This window comes from Salarias fasciatus, chromosome 18 (genome assembly GCF_902148845.1).
Source record: "Salarias fasciatus chromosome 18, fSalaFa1.1, whole genome shotgun sequence".
Classification (NCBI taxonomy): domain Eukaryota; kingdom Metazoa; phylum Chordata; class Actinopteri; order Blenniiformes; family Blenniidae; genus Salarias; species Salarias fasciatus.
Window position 1 is genome coordinate 23,716,976 of NC_043762.1, and position 27,903 is coordinate 23,744,878.

Below are 27,903 nucleotides of genomic sequence, written 5' to 3' on the forward strand. Positions count from 1 at the left end.
AAATACCCAAACCCACCATTTTGGTCAAGATTAACAGTGGGTCTCTATTCATTGATGAATTCCAATTGCTGTCCATGCTGCTGATATAGCCAATTGACTGTTTTGGTGAAGTTTAACAGTGGGTTGCTGTTTACCAATAAATCCAAGGCGCTGTCCATGGTGCTGAAATAGCCAATCCACCATTGACGTGCAGAGTAGCAGTTGGTCACTGCAGACGAGTCGCCAGACATTCGTCTAATGGGGGGCATATCAAGGGTATGGGGGGACACAAACGTGCGTTCAGTCGAGGGGGGGGGGGGGGGGGGGGTATCGGATCGGTGCCTGGACTCCAGTACTCGCTGATACCGATGCCAGCATTTTCGGCAGTATTGGCGCAATTTCCGGTACTGGTATCGGAATCGGAACAACTCAAACAGCAACACCAGTGTTTTTTCCTTGGCTAGTCTCCCTCCTTTTCCCCTTCTCAGCAGTTCATTTAAAGGTGCAGCAATGTTTGTCTCAGATGTTTGGGAAACTGGCTGAGTGTAGCAGTGAGCAACCAGCTCAAGCAAAGACACAGATGTGGAAAATTATTGTGCCTTCTTTCACTGTACCCTCCCAAAACTCAGTCTTTAAATGTCCAGACAGTAAAATCACATTTTTTGCTGTCTGTAACAAATATTAGTGTTTGGAACTGTGAGTAGAAGTGACGTCCGTGTTTCAGCTGTTGTGAGTAGAAGGGACATCCGTGTTTCAGCTGTTTTTCCCAATCACCAATATGAAGGCAGGAATGAGTGGCTCTGGCCAAACAAGCATCGTGGATGGTGCTCTACTTATATTTTGAGTTGCATTTAGTCTCAATCCAACCATTACCACAACTCTGACTGTGTTCTTAGTGTCTGCTTCTTTTGGTTCATCTTCATCTCGTCGTCTTTCGATCTTTATTTTCCTCCTTGATCATTGCTGCTGTTCATGGTCTCGTTGCTCTGAAGATGGCACTGACACCCAAAATGCAACTTGACATGACATTACGTTCACATTCCCTGTTAAATAGATCAGTTTGTTGGCTGTGGAGGCGAGTTCCACTGAGCAGGAGACCCAGCTCTGGTCCCTCCAAACATCACAGGGTGATCCACTGGATTTGCCAAAACCCAGTCAATCAAAAAGTCGCTAATACTGGCCCTGATCTTACATCCATTGAACTGATCAGGACATTCAAAATAAAAGAGTGATCATGAATCCCCCAGCTGTTTCATAGCTACAGGTGCACATCAAGCAGTATTGTAAATTAGTGTAGAAATTTGAAGGACAGTTTTCATTTTCACTTCTTCAGTTGGGGTGTTTTTTTTTTCTTAAAAGTTGGAAATGTAGAAGTAATGTAACTGACCTTTGATCTTGTACTTTTATCCCTCCAGAGCTCCCACAGCACCACGACTGTCGAGGAGAGCAGCTCTTTAAACAGGAAAGAAACTACTGTCTAGAGCAGGAAGAACCAGAACCTCCACAGATCAAAGAGGAACCAGAAGAACCAGAACCTCCACAGATCAAAGAGGAACCAGAAGAACCAGAACCTCCACAGATCAAAGAGGAACCAGAAGAACCAGAACCTCCACAGATCAAAGAGGAACCAGAAGAACCAGAACCTCCACAGATCAAAGAGGAACCAGAAGAACCAGAACCTCCACAGATCAAAGAGGAACCAGAAGAACCAGAACCTCCACAGATCAAAGAGGAACCAGAAGAACCAGAACCTCCACAGATCAAAGAGGAACCAGAAGAACCAGAACCTCCACAGATCAAAGAGGAACCAGAAGAACCAGAATCTCCACAGATCAAAGAGGAACCAGAAGAACCAGAATCTCCACAGATCAAAGAGGAACCAGAAGAACCAGAATCTCCACAGATCAAAGAGGAACCAGAACTTCCACAGACTGATGGACTGGGTATCAACCAGGAGGCAGAGCAGCTGCCTCTGAAGTTTAAAAGTATCGAGGAGCAAAGTTACCTGAGTGAACCAGAAGAAGTACGGAACACTAATCATAATAACTTACAATCAGCAAAGGCAAAAAAAATCAGCATATTTAATAGTGAGTGTGTTGAAAACTTTCCCGTGTCAGAGAAGCAGGCTGAATGTGAAAAGCTTCTCTGTGAGGAAACATATGCTGAAATAGTCGATAAAAAACAGATAAAATGTCAGAACTTAGAAAATGTGTTCCACAAGGAACTTTGTGAATTCTGTGGTGAAAGTTACAACCGAAAGAATGATTTTTTAGTGCACATGAGAATTCACTCTGATGAGAAGCCGTATTCTTGTGAAACATGTGGAAAATGTTTCAGCAGAAGGAGTTATGTGTTGGTCCACATGAGAACTCACACAGGTGAGAAGCCGTATTCTTGTGACAAATGTGGGAAATGTTTCCGTTGTCGGAGTGATTTGTTGCGCCACATGAGAACTCACACAGGTGAGAAGCCGTATTCTTGTGAAACTTGTGGGAAAAGTTTCAGTGACCGATATGCTTTGAGAAAACACGTGAGAACTCATACAGGTGAGAAGCCATATTTTTGTGAAACATGTGGGAAATGTTTCAGCAGACAGAGTCATAAGTTGATCCACATGAGAACTCATACAGGTGAGAAGCCGTATTCTTGTGAAACATGTGGAAAGTGTTTCCGTGACCATTCTTGTTTAAGAATACACATGAAAACTCACACAGGCGAGAAGCCGTATTCTTGTGACAAATGTAGGAAATGTTTCAGTCGTCCGAGTGATTTATTGAGCCACATGAGAACTCACACAGGTGAGAAGCCATATTCTTGTGAAACATGTGGAAAATGTTTCCGTTGTCGGAGTGATTTGTTGCGCCACATGAGAACTCACACTGGTGAGAAGCCGTATCCTTGTGAAATATGTGGAAAGTGTTTCAGGCATCAGAGTCATAAGTTAGTCCACATGAGAATTCACACTGGTGAGAAGCCATATTCTTGTGAGACATGTGGAAAAAGTTTCAGTGACCATTCTGGTTTTAGTATACACAAGAAAACTCACACCGGTGAGAAACCGCATTCCTGTGAAACATGTGGAAAATGTTTCCGTCGTCGTCGTGATTTGATGTGCCACATGAAATCACACAAGTGAGAAGCCATATTCTTGTGAAAAATGTGGGAAAAGATTTCCTCATTGTCCTGTCACAATATATCTCAAATAAATCAAGTCATGAAAGACTCGTTAGGAGGTCTCATTCATGAAGTTTAGCTTGAGCCCAAAATCACAAGGTGTCATCCGGTTCAAAGGAAAACCCAGTCTCACTTCAAATTTTGTTTTACCTATGTTGGTTCACAGCATGTATATGTAGTCATTTCACAAAAACTCCTCAAAGTTAGTCACATTGCTGCATGTAATCTGCCCAGTCTTTCCTGTGGCCATAACCTCAGATCAAGTGACTGTCGTCCCTCCACCTCGCTCCAATGAAAAACATGGCCGACATTGGTAATTAGTAGGGATGTCCCGATCAGGTTTTTTTGCCTCTGAGTCCTATCATTTTGAGGATCTGCCGATTCCGAGTCCCGATCCGATTCTTTTCTAATATAGTAAAATATGTACATTATCTATATTTTCAAACAAAAAGCTAAAAAACTTATGAAAAGGTCTCCTTTTTTATTTTCTTACCGTCAACTCAAAACAACACAGGAATATGTTGCACATATTGCTATCTCTCTGTAATTGCATCTTTTTGTAGCACGGAAAACCTAAATACATCTCATTTAACCCATGAAAGCCGCACACGTATTACCGCTTCAGTGTGCAGCAGCGGCCAGAAACGTTCAATACAAAGTTGCGAGGCAGTGCAGCAACACGATCTGTACCCGGAAACAGGATCAGTTATGCATATGCGCGAGTTTGATGCATTTCATTGCCCAAGAAACAGCTGATTAGCGCAAAGAAGAAGAAAAAAAGGTGTCAATGGTAGAACTGTGCGACAGCCCTTCCGGGTTTAATGATAGAATTGCGCAACAACGCCACTACCGTAAATACGTCCCGACTTCAATGGGTTAAAAAGGAAATTAAAGAAAAAATAAACATATGTATCCAACCGAGTCCAAATCGGGAGGAAACTTCCAATCCCGAGCGAGTCCGTAATCACGTGATCAGGGCCGATTTCTGATCACGTGATCGGATTGGGACATCCCTAGTAATTAGTGTATTTTAAGTTAGTTTGTGGCTTTGGCTTCATTTTGATGACTTTTCCTTCCATTTGGTTTATGTACATGATCCATAGTGTATTCATTCTGACATACTTTCTTTCAGCTCAATCAACTCTTGGAATGCTGTGATTTTTTTTCTGTTGCTAGGGTGGTTACTATGGACACCTTTGAAACCAGAACAAAGTTATGTTTGTGTCACAGGCTGAAGCCCATTTTACAGCTGATACAGTGCAGATCTGGAGCTCCACAGGTTTGCCATTCCCACCAGATGCGGTTGCGGAGTGCAAGGGGGAATTGAGGACTGGCATCCGGTCGTCTGTGACATGACAATCCAACATCTTCTGTCCAATCCTTTGCGTGTTGGCTGCTTTATGCAGAGAAAAGAGACTCGCTGTCAGATCACTTGTCACTAAAGTTTCAGATGTGTGAAACCTAAGGATGAGTATCGATCACATTTGGATCGATACAGGAATTGGGACCGAAACTCAATGGGACTCGTTTTCAGTACTTTAGTACACACGTGGACCAAATTGTTGGTACTCTGTGTTCAATGAAAGAAAAATTCACAGTGGTCAGAGAAATAACTTGAATCTGACAAAAGTAGTACAAAAAAATTCTATGAAATGTAACTAATGAAAGTCAGACATTGCTTTTCAACCATGCTTCAACAGAATTATTTAAAAAAATTAAACTCAAGAAACAGGCCTGGACAAAAATGATGGTACCCGTAGAAAAGACTGAAAATGATGTGACCAAAGGGACATGTCAATCCGAGGTGTGTCCACTAATTAGTATCACAGATGTCTACAGTCTTGTAATCAGTCAGTGGGCTCACATATAGGGCCCACACTGCGCTTTTTAGTCACATGAAGTGTACCACACTCAACATGGACCAGAGGACGCAAAGGAAAGAGTTGTCTCAGGAGATTAGAAAGAAAATTATAGACAAGCATGTTCAAGGTAAAGGCTGTAAGACCATCTCCAAGCAGTTTGATGTTCCTGTGACTACAGTTGCACATATTACTCAGAAATTCAAGATCCATGGGACTGTAGCCAACCTTCCTGGACGTGGCTCCAGGAGGAAAATTGATGACTAATCAAAGAGACAGATAACACGAATGGTAACAAAAGAGCCCAGAAAAACTTCTAAAGAGATTAAAGGTGAACTTAAAGCTCAAGAAACATTGGTGTCAGATCGCGCCATCCGTCGTCGTTTGAACCGAAGTGGACTTCATTGGAGACGACCAAGGAGGACACCATTGCTAAAAGCAAATTTAAAAAAAGCCAGACTGGAATTTGCCAAACTACATGTTGACAAAGTCACAAAGCTTCTGGGAGAATGTCCTATGGACAGATGAGACAAAAATGAAAATTTTTGCCAGGGCACATCAGCTCCATTATCACAGAAGGACAAATGAAGCATATCAAGGAAGGAACACTGTCCTTACTGTGAAACATGGAGGAGGCTCTGTTATGTTCTGGGGCTGCTTTGCTGCATCTGGCACAGGGTGTCTTGAATCTGTGCAGGGTACAATGAAATCTCAAGACTATCAAGAGATTCTAGAGAGAAATGTGCTGGCCAGTGTCAGAAAGCTTGGTCTCAGTCGCAGGTCATGGGTCTTGCAACAGGACAATGACTAAAAACACACAGCTAAAAACACCCATTAAGGGCTTTTGGTAAAGATTCATACTGTCTTCGATTCAACTTGGAAGCTAAAAAGTTCTTTTGAAAGACAGATAGTGGTGAGAATAAACCCAAGAATGGCGAGGAGGAAACAATTGGACTATTCTCAAGTCGCCTTCTGTGAGCCCTGACCTAAATCTTCTCGAACATCTTTGGAAGGAGCTGAAACACGCCATCTGGAAAAGGCACCCCTCCATCCTGAGGCAACTGGAGCAGTTTGCTCATGAGGAGTGGCCAACATACCTGCTGAGAGGTGCAGAAGTCTCTTTGACAGTTACAGGTAGGGATGTGCGAGTACCGATACCAGGTATCGGTATCGGGCCGATACTGGCCTTATTTTAAAGTATCGGGTACTCGTGAAGGCTACCGATGCCAGCCGCCGATACTCACGGCAAGAAAACTCCACACATAGTAAGCCCTCCTCACCAGCAGTTGGCGGTAGTGCAACCGAATGGGATGCAAGCTGCCGACAAACATGAAGGAGGAAGAAGCTCCTCTCTGGAGCGCTGACAGGCGCAGGGCTACACTGCAGCGGGTTGATTCTCCATGAGTCTCATCCAGAGCAGAGACAACAGGAATGAATCCAGAACGGCTGCTCGTCTCACCAAAACTTCGCCGGTGTGGAAATTCTTTTTTATAAGTGAAAACGAGCCGAGCTTTGCAGAATGCAAACTCTGCTATGCTAAAATTGCTAAAGGAGGTGCGCGATGTTGTTCATTTACCACTAGTAATTTGTTTAAACACATGAAATCATGAAACATTTTATTAAGAAATCAGACCTTCTGTTACCTCGTGTGTTAGATTGAGAACGAAATTAAAATGAAGTTTTGGGGAAATTCAAACTGTTTCATCTTGTTTTCTTCACATTTTGAAAATTGTCCTAAACTCTTTGGAACTGTTTGTTTCCTGTTGATATTGTCAGACCTCCAACATTTTCTAAATTACATTGTGAATAAAACACTAATTTTTTGTCATTTTTCAAAATATTTCATTTTGAATTTTGGCATCATGGTTTGTTTGAATCCTTTGAGTAGATTGTTACTGCTGGCTGCAATGATGACGTCATCGACCCAAATTATCACAATGCTATCATTTTCTTTCTGTTTCTTATACACACAGTGATCAGATTGATTTCTCACAAAGTTATTCTGTTCCAGGTGTTCATTCTGAAGTTTGTACCAGTTTCTCCCAGATTGTTTCAAACCATAAATAGATTTCATTAACTTGTACATTAAAGGACCTGTATCATGCTTTTTTTAGCTAGTCCAAACCCTATTGTTGGAATTAACATGGTAATAGTTTATTTTTGGTACTGAGGAAAAGTCATTTTGTGTGAAATAAAAGATTTTCTGGGGCTAATTCTGAAACTCGGAAGAGAAAACGCTCTGTTTCACTGAAAATCCCACCTCTCCCTCTGTGGACTTTGACTGACAGCGTACTTCAACCACACGGAGCTTCAAAATGCGTTAGCTTCTCTAAGGGTTCGCTTTCGCTCTTTAGCTCTGGCTTCTTTATTTCCACAACAGAGAGAGCAGATTCAGGGAGGAGACAGACCAGAGACCAGCAGTAAAACCACCATGTCGGGTCTGCACAGGAGAACAGAGAATACAAGTGGCTGAGATAAAAATATCTATGACACAAAAAATAACTTTACACTGAATTTCCACAGGAATTTCACGCTGAATACTCTTTAAATATATATATATATATATATATGTGTGTGTGTGTGTGTGTATATATATATATATATATATATATATATATATATATATATATATATATATGTGTGTGTGTGTATATATATATATATATATATATATATATATATATATATATATATATATATATATATATATATATATCTTAGTGATGTTATTATTTGGTGATATAGTTAATCAAGAGACGACTGATTGCCTTAGTTCAAAAGAAAAACAGACATAATGTAGTTTATATTTTGACATTTTTATTTCCAGATATGTGTTGTGACAACTGCATTATTTGTGTTCTTAAAGCAGCAGGTACAGGTCCTGCCATTTGTCTTTATCTTGTTTCGTCTTGCACATCTGTGTGTTACATTTGAGCAAAATGTTAAAGTTATTCAGTGTTCTGTCACTTTCTATGTTCATGTCATTAAATTAAAATTAAATATGTGGCTTATTACCCTGCTACTCACTCCATTCAGTTTTGTGGGCTTTATAATAATTTGCTTCCAGGAATGTTTCACTGAACATTTCAAGTTCATTGTTGTCATTTGACACTTAAGAAGTTTCTCTCTTTGACACTTCAGCAGCAGCTCAGTTTCTCCCTCCAGCTCTGATTGGTCAGTAGTCTTGATGCTCTCAGAAAGCTCACTGCTTTTGGAAATGATGAAAAAGAAATTGAACACAAACTTTAGAGTTGAGCTGTTGTTTTTTGATTCCTTTAGTTCATGTAAATTATTACAAAACCTTGTTTGGAGTCAATGGGAACAATCTTCTGCAGCAATTACTAAGTTCTTTTTTTTTTTTTTTTTTTTTTTTTTTCTTTGTTTCTTCCCTTGTCCTGTTCGGCAGCTGGGGCATGCAATATTGTATGATTGTAGCCTTTTACTGTCCGAACAGATTTTAATATTAGCAGCAGGAGGAGACTGAGTCTCCTCCTGCTGCTGCCTTTATTTAAAGCTGGCATCCGGCATGGCTGCCGGACAGGACCGGGACGGAAACACTCAGAGAGCAGGGACAGAAAGAGAGAAAGATAAAGAGAGGGAGAACGGGGGGGGGGGGGGGGGGGAACAACCTATGTACAAAGTCACAATACAAAACAGTGTTGTCGACGCACCACACGCAACCTAGAACAATCCCAAACCCCCAATCTAGACAACACCAAAACAGAGCCGACAACCAACAAAGAAAATTACAGAACCATACATACATTTTTTTTTTTTGTTCCCGAACCATATTAGTGAACAGACCAGGCCACAAAAATAAAAGGAGGTGTAGGGGAGGAAGGAAATGCAAGGACACCACAAACCCTTTTTTTTTTTTTTTTTTTTTTTTTTTTTTTTTTGAATATAGCTAGTCGTAAGTAGTAGTAACAAGTAGTAAACTAGGGGCGTGCATCAAGAGAGGTCTGCTACAAATCACCATTAGTCTAACCACCACCAGAAGACAAGGTAACCCAGTATGTGAAGAGTGATTAAAGATCAACGTGATCATGTGAATATGATGGTGACAGTGATGGTGATAGTGATCATGCATATATGACCTCTGACCCCTGAGAAGGCCAGAAGCAGGCCAGAGAGGCCCTCAGAGCCCAGACAGCCGGCGGTCATCACAGAGCCCGGATCCAAGCCTCCCCCCCAGGCAGACGCCCCCGCTCCGGTCCAGAAACGGGGCAGAGGAAAGCCCCGGCCGGGGACCCCAGCAGCCCCGGGGCCCGGGCCCCGCGGAGCCACGACCGGCAGGAGCCGGTCCACCCCGGGCGCCGGACGCCCGGGGCGGGCAGGGCCGAGAGCCCAAGGCCCAAGAGCCCAGGAGCCAACCCCCCACACAGGCGGAGGGCCATGACCCACCCGGGAGAACCAGCCCACACGGGCGGCTACGCACCCCAGGCCAGTACAACCCCCAGCGCTCCGGCCACGCACCCCGAGATCCAGGGCATCACCTCCTCCCCCCCCCCCCCCCCCCCCCCCCCCCCCCCCCCCCCCGGGACACCCCCGGAAGGCAAGGGAACACCAAACCCCACATGCAGGACCCCCCGCCACCCACAACTGCCGCCCCCTCCCCCCCACCCCACCGCCGCAGACAGATATGCACCCCCCAGAGCCAGCAGCAGCCCCCCAAACCACAGCCGCTACAAACCCCAGGCCTGTGGGGAAAACAACAGCCCCCCCCCGCCCCACCCCCCACCAGAAGGAATCCGGAAACGGGGGCGCAGAAGACCCCATTGCCCTCCCTCCCCCCCCTCCGTCTCGTGAGTGTTGATGGAGTATGTGTTGTTTGCGATTAAAATTTGAGGGTCAGTAACCACACCGTGCCGCGAGTGAGGCCAAACGAGCAGTCTCATCCACCTGAACAGCCCCACCCCCGACACGGCGCACCAAGACCCCCCGACGTGTGTGTTTGTATGTATTTGGTCGTGTTAGATGACTAAGTGCAATTAAGACTGAGAGGCGAGCCACCGAAGCGTGCAGTGATTGGGGCCACTTAGATGGCCCCCTCCACCACACTCAACTTGATAAGCCCGCCTCCCAAAGCCCTACGTGTGTGTGCATGAGAGCGGGGGGGAGAGGGGGGTCCGGGGATGCCGCAGCACCACGTCACCCAGGAGCCATACACATACACATACATATCCAGATACACACCCACACACTCACATACACCTACATAAATACCCACACATACAAAAACATATATACATACTCACACATACACACCCACACACATATACACATACACGTACATGCACCTTCCCCAATCCCCTAACCCCCACAGCCCACCACCCCCCTATGTACCCCCCCATCCACCCCGCCCCGTCCCCCACCACCCCCCACCCATCCACCCCAACCCCCTGTCCCCCACCACCACCACCACCCACCCCGATGCCCTGGATTCCGGGGCAGCAACCAGACACCAGGGCATGCACCGACCCAGGCCGCGGCAGCACGCCCGAGCCGACCGGCCCCCCCAGCCAGGTCGATCCCCTCACCCTCACGGAAGGAGAGAGCCCCCAGGCACCAGGGCCCAGGGCCCCCAGCCACACCCGGGACACCCCGGCCGCCCGGACATGAACCGGCACCCGCCGACCCTGGCCCCCCGGGGCCCCCGCCCCACCGCCGCCAGACAGTCCCAACAACCGGCGGCCCCCCCACCCCCAATCCAAACCAAACACGAAGACAGCCCCCAGCGACGCAGCCCAGATCCCGACCCCAAGACAGCGCCAACCACCCGCAGCCATCAGGCCCCCCCCACCAACAACCGACCCTCAAAGAGGAGAGGCCCTCATCTTCCCCTTACATTAAGTGATGGAGCTGATCACAGGGGACCAGAGGGAACCAGATTCAGCTGATTGACTCTCTGAACAGACAGACATCGTCTCCAAGCTGATATGATCTAATAGAAGATTCTTAAACTGCCTGTTACTCAGATTATTTCTGGATTTCCAATTTACAAGGATAGTTTTCTTTGCGATGCACAAGATGGTGAGAACCATGTAGACAGAGTTTATCGACATGTTAATTTCACCCAGATCACCTAAAAGGCACAGTGTGGGAGTTGCAGGGATATTGCACGTGAACCATGTTGACAGGTCTTCACACACCTGAAGCCAGAACCTCTGCACTGGTGTGCAGGACCACAAGGCATGGAGGTAGCTGTCAGTCATGTTATCATTGCAATGTGAACAGATATCAGATTGTGATAGACCCATCTGGAACATCCTTCGTCCTGTGTAATGAATTCTATGCAGAATTTTGAATTGTATTAGTTGTATATTTGAATTCTTTGTCATTTTGAAAGTATTTAAACATATTTGTGACCACGCATTTTGGTCAAAGTTGTTACATAAGTCAGCCTCCCATTTTAAGGTCGGAAGGAAGATTTTATCTTCCACCTTTGATAATATTTTATATATCTTTGATAGCAACTTTGGGGAACTGAGGTTTAAGAATTCTTCGACCCCGAGAGGTAGCTGTCCCTGCAATTGATTAAAGGTATACTTTTTATCTATGATAGATTTAAGTTGATGATATTCTAAAAATGCTGTGCTGCTGATTCCATATTGTGAGATAAGAGTATTGAATGATAGAAAGTTGCCATTTTCAATGATATGTTCAAGCTGGCTGATTCCTTTATTTCTCCACTGAGTGAAGTTTATCATCTTTTTGTTTTGCAGGATGTCCGGGTTGTTCCAGATGGGTGTGAGTTTACACGGGATCAGAGAAGATTTGGTTAGCTTTAGAAAGTCCCACCAAGCCATTAAAGAGGAACTGATGTTGACACTTTTAAAACACCGATGGGATTTGATGGTGGGACTGATGAATGGCAGGTCAGAGATGACTAGATCCTCACATAATGCTTGCTCTACATCCAGCCATGGCTCATCTAAATTGTTAGGTTTAAGCCATTTGGAGATATATTGCAGCTTGCTGGCTATGAAGTAATTACTAAAGTTAGGCAAGTCTATTCCACCTCTGTCTTTAGTCTGTTGTAGCGTCTTTAAACTGATACGTGATGGTTTATTTTTCCAGAGAAATTTAGATATGTATGAGTCCAGTGATTTGAACCAGCCAGGCGATGGTTTGGTTGGTATCATTGAAAATAAATAGTTAACCTTAGGTAAAGTCATCATTTTAATGGTGGCAACCCTCCCCATAAGAGATATGGGTAAGCGTCTCCACCGTAAGAGGTCTTCTTGTTTTCCTCTGACAGTCGGGTCATCCCCTCCGTGAGGGTCTTCACCGACTCTCTGAGGCTGGCATTCACGTTATAATCTGCACATTCACTACGCTGTGAAATATTAATGCTAAATTGTGAGATTGAGTTGTTTATGCGAAGATTGTTAAGACGGAACTACTTACTAAACATGGCGTCTGGGCGTAGTGATTTCAAAAGAAAAAGTAATTCCCAGTATTTGCTTCAGTGTCGTAACGCTATAATATTATTTGTTGGTGTTCCACAGTGTAGTGAATGTGTGGATTATAACGTGTCCACCAAAGTGTTTTGGGGTTGTTGGATTGTGTATTTGATGAGTTTGACAAGGGGGAACAAAAATACCATCCACTTCCATTGTGTCCGTCCCGAAAACCTTCCCCGACTCACCTCTGGATAAACAACAGCTCGCCCTCACAAAAAAAGTAAGTATGCTGTTCGAAATGACTAAGGAATTGCGCTAAATGGGCCAATTTGCCAAAATGTTGAAGTATCGCTTTAATTATTTGCTCCCTTGCAACAGACAACATGCAGTCCAGGAGCTCATTTTGGACAGTTTTATAAGTCTCCTTAAAAACAGTGGCAGTTTCAAGGTGCTCTTTCAAAGCTCCATCCAAAATCCACCAACCCACGACATATCCCGGTGTTAACAGAGCTCTCACTCTCATCATGGCCACGTAAAGGCAACTCAAAGGCCCCACAAAGTATCCTGGACAGTATGTGAGGAGTGTTTGTCACCTCTTCATTGTGCCTTCTAATGCCAACTACAGCTGCAGCCCTCATCTCGTTGTTCAGCAATGCTAACACGGCCAAAAAGCTGTAGCTTCATGCTGTTGTCAGAGTGGCTACGGCTACCTTCATGCCGTTTGCGTTTTTCAGAGAGATGTTTCAGGTCTCTGACCCCCGTTGTTGTCCACAGGACTTCAGTGTCAACACTTTGAAAAAGCAAGCAAGGAAAGCAGAGCATTGCTAACTTCACATCCAGCTAGCCATCTGTGTTTAGCATAACACAGGCGGGAGAAGCCCCGGGTGGAACTGTGGCTTGCCTGTTGCTGGATTTGTAAATCAAGTTGCTCCGGTCCTCGCTCCTTTAGCCTTTTTTTTTTTTTCCTCCAGCGAACGCCTCTTAAAAAGATTATTTCGTAAAGAAACAACCGAATTTTCTTTTGCTGCCGCCATCATCTTCTGCCTGGTTGTGGTCTGTCTGTCTCTCTCCACTGCCAGGGCTGACTTTGATTGACAGGTATCATGAATCAATCAGATCAGATGAAAAATGACCACCCAAACGCGCTGATTGGCCAGGGAGGCAGAGAGCTGCGATACCGAGGACAATCTTTCAGTAACCAATTAGAGACCAGTATTAAGTCACATGACAGCCAAAAGTTTTAGAATGTACATGCACGTTCATTTGACTGGCGTCCCTCGCTACTGAAACGTTTAAAACAATCCTGAAAAAAACAAACAAACAAAAAAAAAAAAACCCAATATGGAATGGAAAGGCTTAAAACATAAAAATGAGACCCAGTGCATGAGTGAAAGCTGTGCAGATGTGTTAATTACTTTAAATACGTATTTATGTTTAATGTGTCAATACCTTTTTCACAAAATATTGATGGGCGGCGCCCTAGCGCCCCCTATTGACAAGCCGCTGCTGAGTTCCTGGTGTCATTCTGGAGAATTTACAAGTGATCACAAATTCCATGTATTTTCTCTCATTCAAGGAATTTGATTAAATGTTTATGTCTCACAGATGATGATGACTAAATTGAGAGTTGTAAAACACACAGGACAGTCCATTCATAAAAGAGCTGCAACTGTTTGAGGTGAGGCTGATAAGCTGCAGTTCCCTCTGTGTCCACTAGGCGTCAGTATGAAGCTGAACGCTGTTTGTGATCCTCCGGAAACAGTGAGAGAAGAAGCAGCTTTTGGAGGCTGTTTGAAGCTGTGTTGTCGCGTGACTCGTTTCTCACAGAGGAAATATTTCATCTCGTGCAGCAACAATGAGTTCAGTTCAGGCTTTGAGAGAGTTTATCAAGCAACGACTAACTGCTGCTGCTGGAGAAATGTGAACAAACTGTGGTTCAGTAAGAAGTGGAAACCTCCAATCAAGTCTCACAGAGCAGGTTAGTAAAAGTGTGAATGAAGACCAGCAGGCAGGCAGAACCGGCTTGAATCAGACCCAGACGAGGACGCTCCACTGTAATCAGGCCCCAGAGAGGACACCGGGGTGGAGGAGCCAGGAGCCGAGCAGCAGATCAACGATTTGTGGGGGTAGCGAGCGGCAGCTGCGGAGCGGCAGCGAGCTTCGGAGACGGAGCCGGTGTATCGTGCTCCTGCTTGAGGAAGTGTGACGACTGGATACTGGAAGCGAAATCGAGGATGCTTGTCGGTAAGCGAACTAGCCGCCGCTAAGCTAACAACAGCTGATCGCTATCAAACAATCTGAGAAGCGTCTGTCCGAATGAGCCCGAAAACAGCTACGGAAGTGAACACTGCGGTCAAGCTCGCTGGGGCTCTGACAAACCCAGTCAAGTGAGCCGACACATTGTTTAGCGGTGCGCACATATTCTACGCATTACGGTAAAAGTGAAACCGAGCTTTGGGGAGAGAGGATTGCAAATCAAACGTCCAGTGCCACGGATCACGACTCACCTTTCTCATACCTAATAGAAGACACATGAATACTGTTGATCAAAAACCAAACTGACCAACAAAGTAAATTAAATAGAGCTTGTGCTAATGCTGATTTTCGGTCAATAGGTCAAATGAACTGTGAGCTAAAATACTGCATTTCTCTTAAAAATACTTCTTTTTTTTGTAATATTTAAAGCTAAAACAAAGAGGTGTGTCTGAACCAGAAACTGTAGTAATGTGATTCACAAGTGATTTGACATCAATAGGTCGAATAATATGGGAACTATTGAGCTAAAATGCTGTATTTTTCATGAAAAATATTATTAAAAAATTATTGATAATGTTAGAAGATAAAACAAAGAGGTGTGCCTGAACCAGACAGTTTGGTAATGTGATTCACAAGTGATTGGGAGTCAATAGGTCAGATAACCTTGGAGCTATTGAGAAACAATTCTTTTTTTTTCATATAAACATTAATATAAAATATTAGGAACATTAACAGAGCAAGCAAAGAGGTGTGTCTGAAAGAAACACTACAGCAATGTGATTTCCAAGTGATTTTAAGTCAATGGGTCAACTAAACTGGAAGCTATTGAGAAAAAACTTTTTTTTTTTCATAAAATTAGGAATGTTTGAGAAATGTTGTAATGGTTGGATTGAGTTTATCAGCCCATATCGATCAGACTTTAATTGACATAAACTGAAATATGACACTCCCTGGTTCTGAGCTACACAGGTTCATCTGTTTTTGTTTTGTCTTTGGTTGATTGGATTATGTCTTTTCAGGTGTGCATGTTGGTGTTTTTTTTTTTTTTTTTTTACGATTTTTAAACACCTGTTTTTTTCCCTGTTCATTTATAAATTTGAAAAAAGTTTGTAATGTACGTTTGTAAGAAATTGTGTTTCTGTTGTGTTTTTGGAATGAAAAGAGAATTTTAAAAAAATTTGTGAAAAAAAAAATTGAGAATATTTCCAGAGCAAAAAAAAAGAGGTGTGTCTGAACCAGACAGTGTAGTAAAGACATTAACAAGTGATTTGGAGTCAATAATAGAGATGTTCCAATACCGTTTTTTGCCTCCCGATACCGATTCCGATACTTTTACTGTGGGTATCAGCCGATTCTGAGTACCGATCCGATACCAGTATATTATAAAATAATACCATGCCACGCCTGCATGACTGTCACATGATTATCACTGTGGTGAGGGCTGGTTCAGGTTAAACCCTCTAAAACATGAGTCAATACAGCAAATTCAAGCCATTTATTTTTAAATAGAACAGTATAAAAAAACAGCAGTGTAAATACAATTGAACTAAATCAATCTAGGAATAATTATTTTCAATAACAAAGTGCAGCCCCAATATTTTTAAATTAAAGGGAATTTAAATAAAACAATATAAAACAGTAGTGCAACGACAGCTTAAATAAATCTAGAAATATATGTTGTTGCATTTTTAAGTTGAAGTGCAGACAATATTGTAAAATGAAGTCATTTAGATAAAACAGTCTAACAGTAGTGCAACAGTAACTTCATAAACAAATCGAGTAGGGCTGGACGATATGGCCAAAAATGTTATCACGATATAGGTCTTAATTTCGGTCGATACGATATAATTCCGATATCGATATAAATAATACAAAAGCCTCAGAAAAACTGTTAAGAATCATGCATATAATGTACTACCTGTAAGACTATAAATTATTTATCCAGGAAGCTCCTCCAGTATAACGTTTTAGAAATAAAAACTACAATAAATTAAATGTATACCTTTTATTTAAGAAATATGAAATCACTGTCAAATAAACTTAAGTTTCACCTTTTTCAATATAAATAGCTTTAACTTTACACTTAAATACAGTTATGTTATTGCCATGGATTCAAACAAAGGTGTTTCAACCAGGAAGAAAAATGAAAGTGCTCAGAATTACTAAGGTTAAAGGTGTAATACAACATTTTGATTTCCGGGTGGATCACCTAAATAATTGGTGGGTCTGTTTGTCAATCATTCTGACGAGCTGCTTTCGTAAGGCGGGTCTACGTGCTTGCGCCCAATCAGCTTCTCCCTTTTGCGCATGCGCATTCAGAGTGTTTATGTAGCCGGTGAGCTTCTGAGCTCGTACTTACCGATGGCGAGTGTGACATAATGAAACTGTAGCTGTTTCGGCAAAAAAAAGCTTTATTTATGAGCGAGGCGGATCGCAGAAACTGTACAGAGCCGTGCACGCCGGAGAAGAGGAGATCGCGCTCGTACACTTTCGCGTTTTCTGGGAGAAGCAGGAGAGCTGGGCGGATGGTCTGGCGCATGCGCGTTGTTCAAAAAGTGAGTAACAGACGTGGGGCTTCATCTTTTCGAGAAAATGTTGTATTCCACCTTTAAGTACATATTACAGTTAGAGCTTAGCTTGTAGCATGAGCTGAGGACAGCCAGCTGTGGTGTGCTGCCGAGTAGTGATCACTCTCTTGCGGCGCTTTCTGCTCGGCTTGAATCAGCCGCGCCGTGAACAGCAGTTAATAATTGTGAAACGCATACTGTAATGCACTATATCGAAAATGTGTTTAAAACTCATATCACCAATATTGAATAAAAATATACCGCGGTATACATTGATATTGAAATTTTGTTCAGCCCTAAAATCTAGGTTTTTTTTAATTAGGGTGCAAACATAACATAGTAAAATGAACATGGCATTTAAATAGAACAATAAAAAAAATAGTTTAACAGCAATTTAAAAGATTACTTTCCAAAATGTTATCGTCTAAAACCAACCTATGAAGTTACATTCAAAATATAAAAATCCAAAGAGCAGAAGCTGTACTGTAAACATCGGCAAATGGCTTCTTTAACAGGCGCTGTACATCTGTGACGTGATCCATTCTTCCTCTTCTCAAGAACAGCAAGCTGCAGCACAGTGGCACAGCAATGAACTGTGTCAGAGCTAATGACCAGCACGGACCCGTCACCAGACATTTGTCTCAGGGAGGGCATATCAAGTGTACGGGGGCACAAGTGTGTGTGTGTGTGTGTGTGTGTGTGTGTGTGTGTGTGGGGGTGGGGGGGTGCGTGCTCATGCTAATATTGGATTGGATCGGACTTAGTTTGAAGGGACACAACATTTATTTGAGGGGGGCCAGGCCCCCTATTGCAGAGGTATATGAAATCCGTTTTATTTTTTCCCCTATTCCGTTTTATTTTTTCCCAAATTCCGTTTTTTCCATTTTAATATTTCTGAATTTGGTATTTAGCTTTTTATGCTCATTTTTACCATGAAAAAGGTGTCTGGTAAGTGGAAATGAATAAATGTCCACAATTTAATAGGATATAACAGTCCATTTAATGTTTAAAGTGTTACAACAAAGAAATACTTTTCAATTAGTCGCATGTGTCTTTGCGAGTCCAGTCCACAGTACGTTGACAGCATTTACAAAAAAGCTTATCCCCTGAGGCATAAAAGTCCGTGTACTGTTCTGCTCTGTATTTAGCGCTTAGCGTGGAGTTTCGTAACTTTCTTGAATGTGTGAGAGGGGAGGGAGCAGCTCGCTTGTACATCGTGTTGTTGCGTCTCGTCGCGGCTGGAATGCACGTTCCCGTTTGTTTTCAATTGTATTTTGAAGCAAAATCGCGGAAAGCATTTGGCGGTGTGAACGCAGCTTTAGCATGTTAGCAGCGCTGTGGAAGTGACGTACACGTTGCAGCAGCTCGGGCGGTCCCCCCGGCATGTTTGCTTTGCACTATAAGGTTCCATTTTCTCCCGAAAACTGAATTTCAGGCCAGATTAGGACGAATTCCACAATATTCCGAGTTTTATTCCAATTCCGTTTTTATTGGTAATTTCTGCGATTCCGTCCGCGATTCCGTTAACACGGATTTCATATGGCTCTACTATTGCCCCTGCATAGACCCGGCCCTGGGTCACTGTATCATTAAAAATCGAAGGCGCTGTTCATGCTGTTGAAATAGCTAATCCACCATTGTGGTGCAGAATATCAGTAGTTCACTCTTTCAAAATGTTTCCAAGGCACTGTCCATGGTGGTGAAATAGCCAAACCACAGATTTGGTAAAGATTGTCAGTTTTAATTAATTGATTCCAATTCCAATTTGATGTCCATGGTGCTGAAATAGCCAATAGACTGTTGTGGTAACGATTAATATTAAGTCACTGTTTAGAGATAAATCCAAGGCACTGTCCATGGTGCTGAAATAGCTAATCTGCTGTTGTGGTGCAGAATGTTAGTGGGTCACTGTTTCATGATGACTCCAAGGTGGGGGTGGGCGATATGGCAAAAATGTCATATCACGATTTTTTTAAAATCAATATCACGATCACAATTTTATCACGATTCTTTTTTATATTGATTTTTCTAGACTAATTTGCAAGTTTGACCATTTTTTCCCCCAATGTTAAACACGTACAATGTATAAAATGCATTTAAACATGTTAAACCCTGACAGAAAAAAAAATCAATTTAAGCTAAAGAAACTGGCTTTAATTTAAATAGTACAGTTTTTTTTTCTAATCAAAATGTGCAATGAACACAAACATAAAGACAAAAACAATTTAACTTGAATATCTATAACCTGAGTGAATAATACAGCTGCTTGAGAACAATTTTTTGTTCAGAGATCTAAGCTTTCATCTCCTTTTAAAAATGAGGTTAAAGATAATGAACAATAAAGTACACTTTTGTAACACAAAAAACTAAACACATCAAATAGCTTTTTAGCAGTTTTAATGGGATATAGTTTTATTAGTTGCGCTATATGACCACTAGAGGGCTCTGTCGCCATTGAAATACAGCCCCTCATAATCCCATTAAATCAAAGACGTTCCACTAGTTATTAGACTAAAGGGCGGTTTCAGCTGTTAACTTGATGGTATGTTCACTAAGTGTCTTTTCACATTTCTGTGATTTGTTGTATATAAAATCCCTCATGCTTGCTTGTGAACTGCTAGCGGTAGCTCGCTAGCTAGCATTAGCATCGGTGCTAGCTTCAACGTCTCTCTCTCCAGCTTTTCAGGGTGTTTCTATGGTGGCTCATCTCTTGTTGCTCCCGTACTGCTGTTGTAAACCAGCTTTGCCTGACACAGCCTACACCCAGCAGTAGTTCCAGTTAGAGAAGCTGTCACACCGCGCTCCGCTCATTGTTAGCTGCCTTCACTTCGTGCCCTATAGACGATTTAACGATCTTTCTGATTTATGAGATCGTCCTGACATTATAATCCTTAACGATCTTATATCGTCATATCGCACACCCCTACTCCAAGGCACTATCCATGTTGCTGAAATAGCCAATCTACCATTTTGGTTAGGATCAAAAGTGGGTCTCTATTCATTGAGGAATTCCAATTCGCTGTCCATAGTCCTTATATAGCCAGTTGAGTGTTGTGGTAAAGATTAATGTTAAGTCTCTGTTTACAGATAAATCCAAGGCGCTGCCCATGGTGATGAAACAGCCATTCCACCATTGTGATGCAGAATATCAGTAGTTCGCACTTACATGATGATTCCAAGGTGCTGTCTATGGTGCGGAAATAGCCAATCCACCATTGACGTGCAGATTAGCAGTTGGTCAGTGTATCGTTCAAAATCCAAGGCGCTGTCCATGGTGCTGAAACAGCCATTCCACCATTGTGATGCAGAATATCAGTAGTTCGCTCTTACATGATGATTCCAAGGTGCTGTCTATGGTGCGGAAATAGCCAATCCACCATTGACGTGCAGATTAGCAGTTGGTCAGTGTATCGTTCAAAATCCAAGGCGCTGTCCATGGTGCTGAAACAGCCAATCCACCATAGTGATGCAGAATATCCGTAGTTCGCTCTTCCATGATGATTCCAAGGCGCTGTCCATGGTGCTGAAATAGCCAATCCACCATTGACGTGCAGATTAGCAGTTGGTCAGTGTATCATTCAAAATCCAAGGTGCTGTCCATGGTGCTGAAACAGCCAATCCACCATAGTGATGCAGAATATCAGTGGGCCGCTCTTTCACGATGATTCCAAGACACTGTCCATGGTGCTAAAATACCCAAACCCACCATTTTGGTCAAGATTAACAGTGGGTCTCTATTCATTGATGAATTCCAATTGCTGTCCATGCTGCTGATATAGCCAATTGACTGTGTTGGTGAAGTTTAACAGTGGGTTGCTGTTTACCAATAAATCCAAGGCACTGTCCATGGCGCTGAAATAGCCAATCCACCATTGACGTGCAGGGTAGCAGTTGGTCACTGCAGAAGAGTCGCCAGACATTTGTCTCATGGGGGGCATATCAAGTGTATGGGGGGGCACAAACGTGCGTTCAGTAGGTGTGTGTGTGTGGGGGGGGGGTTCCGCATGTAGTGTCGGAGCGAAGATAGTGCGGTGCGTGCTGGTGCTAATATATTTTGGGGGATTTAGTTTTAGGGGGCGCAACATTTATTTGAGGGGGCCAGGCCCCCTCTTGCCCCTGCGTAGACCCGGCCCTGGACCAGCAGATGGCGGTAGTGCAACCAACGGGATGCAAGCTGCCGTTAAACATGACAGAAGAAGAAGTGTCAGTACTAACGGAGCTAAATGAGCTAACAGAGCTAACAGAGCTGATGGAGGTGACCAGTAAATAGATTACTAATTTAATTAGTAACGTGGTATCGGATTGGTGCCTGGACTCCAGTGCCCGCTGATACCGATGCCAGCATTTTTGGCAGTATCGGCGCAATTTCCGATACTGGTATCGGAATCGGAACATCTCTAGTCAATAGGTCAGATCACCTGGAAGCTTTTAAGAAAAAAAACTTTTTTTTTTTATTAAAAAATTAATATAAAATATTAGAAACATCAACAGAGCAAACAAAGATGTGTGTCTGAAAGAAACACTACAGTAATGAGATTAACATTAACAAGTGATTTGGACTCAATAGGTCAGATAACCTGGAAGCTATTAAAAAAAACAAACTCTTTCATGAAAATATTAATAAAAATTATTGAAATTGTTACAAGCTAAAAAAAAAGGTGTCTGAATCAGACACTGTAGTTTTTCGGTTCACAAGTGAAAATTTTAGGAGTATTAATAGATGATAAAATTAATTGGAAATCACATAGAAGCCATGTTCAGAGAAAAGTTTCACGAAGCATTTCAGTAACAAACCAGGAAAAACATGACCTAAAATAAAATTAACTACGTATACTTTATTGTTCATTAGTTTTGCCAAATTTTACTTACTGTGCAGAAGTATGGGGAAATAACTGTAAAATAGCATTACACCCTCTTGTCATCTTACAGAAGGAAGTCATAGGAATTATACCTGGTGTTGATTACACAGAACACACAAACTTTTTGCAAATTCTAAATTATTAAAATTTAAAGATGTTTTGGATTTATTGACTGTACAAACTGTATTTAGGGCAAGTAAGGACAATCTTCAAAAAAATATCCAACTTTTCTTTTCTAAAAGAGAAGGAGTAGGGTATAATTTACGACATATGCATAGACATATACATAATCTTAAGTTAGATGAGAAAATAATAAACGGACAAGATTTTGTCCTTCAGTTCAAGGAGTAAAATTGTGGAACAAACTGGGAAGACAGCTCAATTAATGTCCAAATATGAAATTATTTAAAAAGCAACTAAAAGAAATGACTTAGAATTATTTTTGTTCGTAAAAAAGGAAGTGTTATTAACTGTACTGTGAACATGATTATGTAATATTGGAAGTTATAATATCTTTAGCTAGAGTTAAAGTGAGGAGGGGTGGGAGATAAGTTTTACTTCATCTCACTCCCTTTCAAGCTAATATAAATGTGTTTTGTTATTGTATTGTGTTGTATTGGATTGTACTGATTTTTTTCTTTACTACTGAGCACTTTGAATGAAATTCTGCTCGAACTAAAATAAACAAACAAGACATGAATGCAAGTGGTGGAGGATTGTTCCATTTGTTTAGAAGCCAGCAGACAGAAATGAGGCTGCAGCTGCAGTTGTTGTTCAAAGTGAAACAACAGGAGTGATTTGAAAGCAGAAAGCTTCAGCATTAAACAGCATGTGTGTCAGAAAGAGTGGAAACGGTGCTTGAGCTGTTTGAAAACAGAAGAAGTGATTTATTGCCACTCAGTCTGGGCTAACATGCTAACGTTACTGTGGTTTGTGCAGCTTTTAAGGCTGGATTCCACTTTGTGCGTGAACGTGAGGCGCGGAACGTGCACGAGAGAAGGTGTGTGTCTTTGTGTCTCGTTGCGCGTCTTCTCCCAAACTGCAGGGGGCAGTGTATCGCAAACACACGCGTAGCACAGTGCTAAAGTAGAGTAGAAGAAGTAGCTCTTCTTCTTCTACTGCTCAACATCAGCGGGTGATCCTGTGAATGGAGACTAGTGGAGGGAGGTGGTATAGCAGGACACAACAACTTGTTGCGCATTGAGCGTCTGAGCAACGCACGAGCAACTGGGACTGCAAGTTTAGCTTGAAATGACTTGAAGTCCTTCTTCCTGACACCACAGGAATTTGTACCCTGACAGGAGAATGAGCTTAGAAAATGTCTGCTGCAGAGGGGAGAAGAACATACAGGACTGCATTAATTGAATTAGAAATTCAACACCGCAAGTAACATGTTTTAATGCAAGTAACATTCTTTAATCAGAAACATTTTTGTTTGTCTAAAACTGTGACCAGGAAAATAAAATATCAAGAGATGAGTGTAAAAAAGCAAACTTTTATCTGTGTTTGATTTCTACATGAGACATCAACTCCAATCCATCTGACTGAACATTCTTATAAAGTAGTTGGTAAATTTTAAATTTGATTGCTTCCTTTTGTTGTTTTGGTATATTTTCCAGCATGTCAGCAAGAGCAGAGCCAAATCTTGTGTTTTCAGTCTCCCTGTTGGTGGCTTTCTTGTTGTCTGTGTTTCTTGTCTCTTCGAAATCAAATCTTCAGTCCTCCTCCTCTTCAGCTCTGCTGTTTGTGATGTGCATTGTACATATTTTCTGAAGAATTTGGAGGTGTGTGAAGCATAATTTTCCTGTGGAGAACAGCCATGTGAGGAGCCATGGCTGCTAAAGTTACATAATTTATCTGTGTGAAGCTGCACAAACCTCACAGACGGGTCAAGTATAAATCAAGCTTGATGATGTGTGTTTACAGGACTGTCTCAGAAAATTAGAATATTGTGATAAAGTTCTTTATTTTCTGAAATGCAATTAAAAAAACAAAAATGTCATACATTCTGGATTCATTACAAATCAACTGAGATATTTCAAGCCTTTTATTATTTTAATATTGCTGATTATGGCTTACAGCTTAAGAAAACTCAAAAATCCTATTTCAAAATATTAGAATATCATGAAAAAGTATACTAGTAGGCTATTTAACTAATCACTTGAATCGTCTAAATAACTCGAAACACCTGCAAGTGTTTCCTGAGCCTTGAAAAACACTCAGCTTGGTTCAGTAAACTAAATCACAAGTATGGGGAAGACTGCTGATCTGACTGCTGTCCAGAGGACCATCATTGACACCCTCCATCAGGAGGGTAAGACACAAAAAGAAATTTCTCAAAGAGCAGGCTGTTCACAGAGTACAGTTTCAAAGCACATTCACAAAAAGTCTGTTGGAAGGGAGAAATGTGGCAGGAAACGCTGCACAACCAAGAGAGATGACCGCAGGCTTAACAGCATTGTGAAGAAGAGCCGCTTCCAGAATTTGGGGGAGCTTCAAAGACAGTGGACTGAAGCTGGAGTCCAGGTATCAAAAGCCACTGTTCACAGACGTGTCTGGGAAATGGGCTACAATAGCTGTATTCCCATGGTCAAGCCACTTCTGAACTCAAGACAACGGAAAAAGCGTCTGACTTGGGCTATGGAAAAGAAGCACTGGACAGTTGAACAGTGGTCCAAAGTCCTCTTTTCAGACGAAAGCAAGTTTTGTATTTCATTTGGAAGTCAAGGCGCCAGAGTCTGGAGAAAGGCTGGAGAGGAGCAAAATCCAAGTTGCTTGAAATCCAGTGTGAAGTTCCCACAGTCAGCGATGGTTTGGGGAGCCATGTCAGCTGCTGGTGTTGGTCCACTGTGTCTCATCAAGTCCAGAGGAAATGCAGCTGTGTACCAAGAGATTTTAGAGCACTACATGCTTCCTTCTGCTGAAAAGCTCTATGGAGATGATGATTTCATTTTACAGCATGATCTGGCACCTGCCCACAGTGCCAAAACCACCAGTAACTGGTGTACTGACCATGGCATTACTGTCCTCGATTGGCCTGCCAATTCCCCTGACCTGAACCCCATTGAGAATTTGTGGGGTATTGTCAAGAAGAAGCTGAAAGACACCAGACCCAACAATGCAAATGAGCTAAAGGCCGCTATTGAACCATCCTGGGCATCCATAACACCTCAGCAATGCCACAGGCTGATTGCCTCCATGCCACGCCGCATTGATGCAGTAATTCGTGCAAAAGGATTCCCAACCAAGTACTGAGTGCATTAATGGACATTTTCAAATGTTTGATTTTGTTTTTCTGTTATAATTTTGTTTTTTTACTTGGTCTGAGGAAATATTCTAATATTTTGAGATAGGATTTTTGAGTTTTCTTAAGCTGTAAGCCATAATCAGCAACATTAAAATAATAAAAGGCTTGAAATATCTCAGTTGATTTGTAATGAATCCAGAATGTATGACATTTTTGTTTTTTTAATTGCATTTCAGAAAATAAAGAACTTTATCACAATATTCTAATTTTCTGAGACAGTCCTGTATAATAGAGACATTCGGGAAAATCCTCTGGAACCGGCTCAGGTTTTGTGAGAATAGTCTATTTACGTGGAACACTCACTCGATCTCTTGAATTGTTGTTCACCTTCATCACTTCACTCTGAAGCTGATCCTGCATTGAGAACAGTTTCCTCATTTATTCTTTAAAGCGGACCTATGCTGTTTTTCAGTCTTATCATATAGGTCACAGAAGCCCCAAAACATAGTATATACGTTTGTTCGCCCAAAATTGATCCTATGTTCGGAGTTTGAGCGGTCTAAAAAGTGACTCTGAGGAGCCCTCCTCAGAACAGCCTGTTTTTCACAGCCTACTTTCCGGGATGCACTTGAACGCATCTGGCCACACCCTCTCTCTCACATATGGTGGGGCCACAGTCAGAGGCACATTCCCTCGACCATTTCAACTTGAAAGGCAACTCCAGTTTTTTGACACCTGGACCTTATTTATAGGTGTGCGCATGGTCATATACTCACTCAGACAAACATCGCTCATTTCGGCTATATTTTTTCATCCATCGCCAGTGTCATCATAAAGTCAGCTCGTCTACCACCTTCAGGTGGGTCATCTGATCTGGATCTGGAGCCTCCCGGTGAGGAGAGAGTTCCAGGAGGAACGCGGCAGTCGCGCGAGCTCACCGCGGTCTGCGCGCCGTGCGCCTCCGCCGGCTTCGGGGCCTCCGGAGCCGATGTGGAGCAGCTCCGGGCCTTTTACCCAATCGGCCCCAACTTGGTCCCTGGAAGTCAGGCACCCAGGTGCCGTGACAGCCGAGGCCGAGCCAGAGTGCCTCTGTGTTGAGGAGAGGAGCTCCGAAACGTTCCTATCCAAGCTAATTGTGGCTAATTCAGTGAAAACTGTCAGCTCATCCACCGTCTTCAGGTGGGTCAGCTGACCCACCTGAAGACGGTGGATGAGCTGACTTTATGATGACACTGGCGATGGATGAAAAAACACAGCCGAAATGAGCGACCTATCCGGGGGCCGGCCAAAGGCTGGATCCTCTTCTCGGGGGGGTGGGGAGTGGTTGTTCCTCTTGATGATGTAGACAAAGTAAGATTTCAGAATCGCGTGTTTGATTGTATATTTCCTTAAAAGTGGAGTGCACAATTGAGGGAGGTGACTGAATTTTTCACTTCTGGGGGCTCATACAGCGGCTCCGGGAGGTAATATGACTGTAAAGACACCTTTTTAAAGTGAGTTTTGCATAATATGACTCCTTTAAAGCCCACTACTGTCAGTTTTGTTGAAATGTGCAGACTTTTTGTTTGTAAATGTTTGTATTTTAAATGCAGTCTGTTCTGTCTCATCCATCCATCAGTGTAAAATCTTCCCTTCCATCACATCAATGACTTTTGTCTTGTTTCCCTCCAGAGAATCCTCAGCAACACATTGGTAAGCAGAAGACAAGCTGCAGTATGGAGCAGGAGGAACATGAAGCTCCACACATTAAAGAGGAGGAAGAGATTGTTGAGGTGACTGTTCCTGATGGTGAAAGTGACAATTCCCACCACTGTTTGAGAGACTTCAGCAGCCAGAGACGAACTGCTGCTGCTGTGGAAATATTCAGCGTGTTTGAAGAAACTGTGGTCCAGTACGAGATGGAGCTTGATGGTCAGCGCAGACACAGAACAGGTATGGAAACATGTGAATGAACGCATGAATGTGACTAGTGGAGAATCTCCATGGTTGTGGCTGTGTTTGGTTTATCCTCCACAGACAGAAGCAGAGTTTGTACCCGTTATGTTTTCAGTCTTTTTATTCCCCAGACTAATAACTCAAAACCATAGATCGTTAATACAATGGATAGACCTTTACGTGACGTCAACCATAGCTTTCCCAAAATCCTGTTCTGAAGACTTCAGCAAGTCCACCAGGACATCTCCACCATAGATTTATATAGAACACTAGATGCCTCGTCACCGCTGCTGGCCAATGAAGTCGGACGTCCGCAGAGGTCGGCCATCTTTGTACGGGAATCTCGCTAGCTCATAACGTTGTGTTGATGAGACATGAACTGTTTAAAAAGCTATAACTTGCTCAAATTTCAACCGATTTTCGAACGGTTTGGCTTGTAATAAATATCAAATCTCTGTTAAAGCTCGTGTTTGGAGTTTCCGTTTGTTTCCAATGTATGTATCATTTTTTGACAGAGCTTAAATGTGTTAGTCTGATTCGATACTATGATATAATAATAACATAAAGCAATATAAAAAATTATTTATGAGCCCCACCTTCATCTCATAGACTCCCATGTTA

General features: G+C 42.5%; 1 protein-coding gene across 1 annotated transcript in view; it reads left to right on the plus strand.

The window, feature by feature from the left end:
• The window catches only part of LOC115404978 (zinc finger protein 850-like), an 89,500-nt gene that overhangs the window by 41,832 nt on the left and 19,765 nt on the right, over nt 1-27,903 (plus strand). The window contains exons 2-4 of the mRNA XM_030114363.1: nt 2,358-2,609; nt 2,694-2,987; nt 9,010-9,017. Of these exons, the coding sequence (XP_029970223.1) occupies nt 2,358-2,609; nt 2,694-2,987; nt 9,010-9,017 (554 nt within the window). The remainder of the gene's footprint in view (nt 1-2,357; nt 2,610-2,693; nt 2,988-9,009; nt 9,018-27,903) is intronic.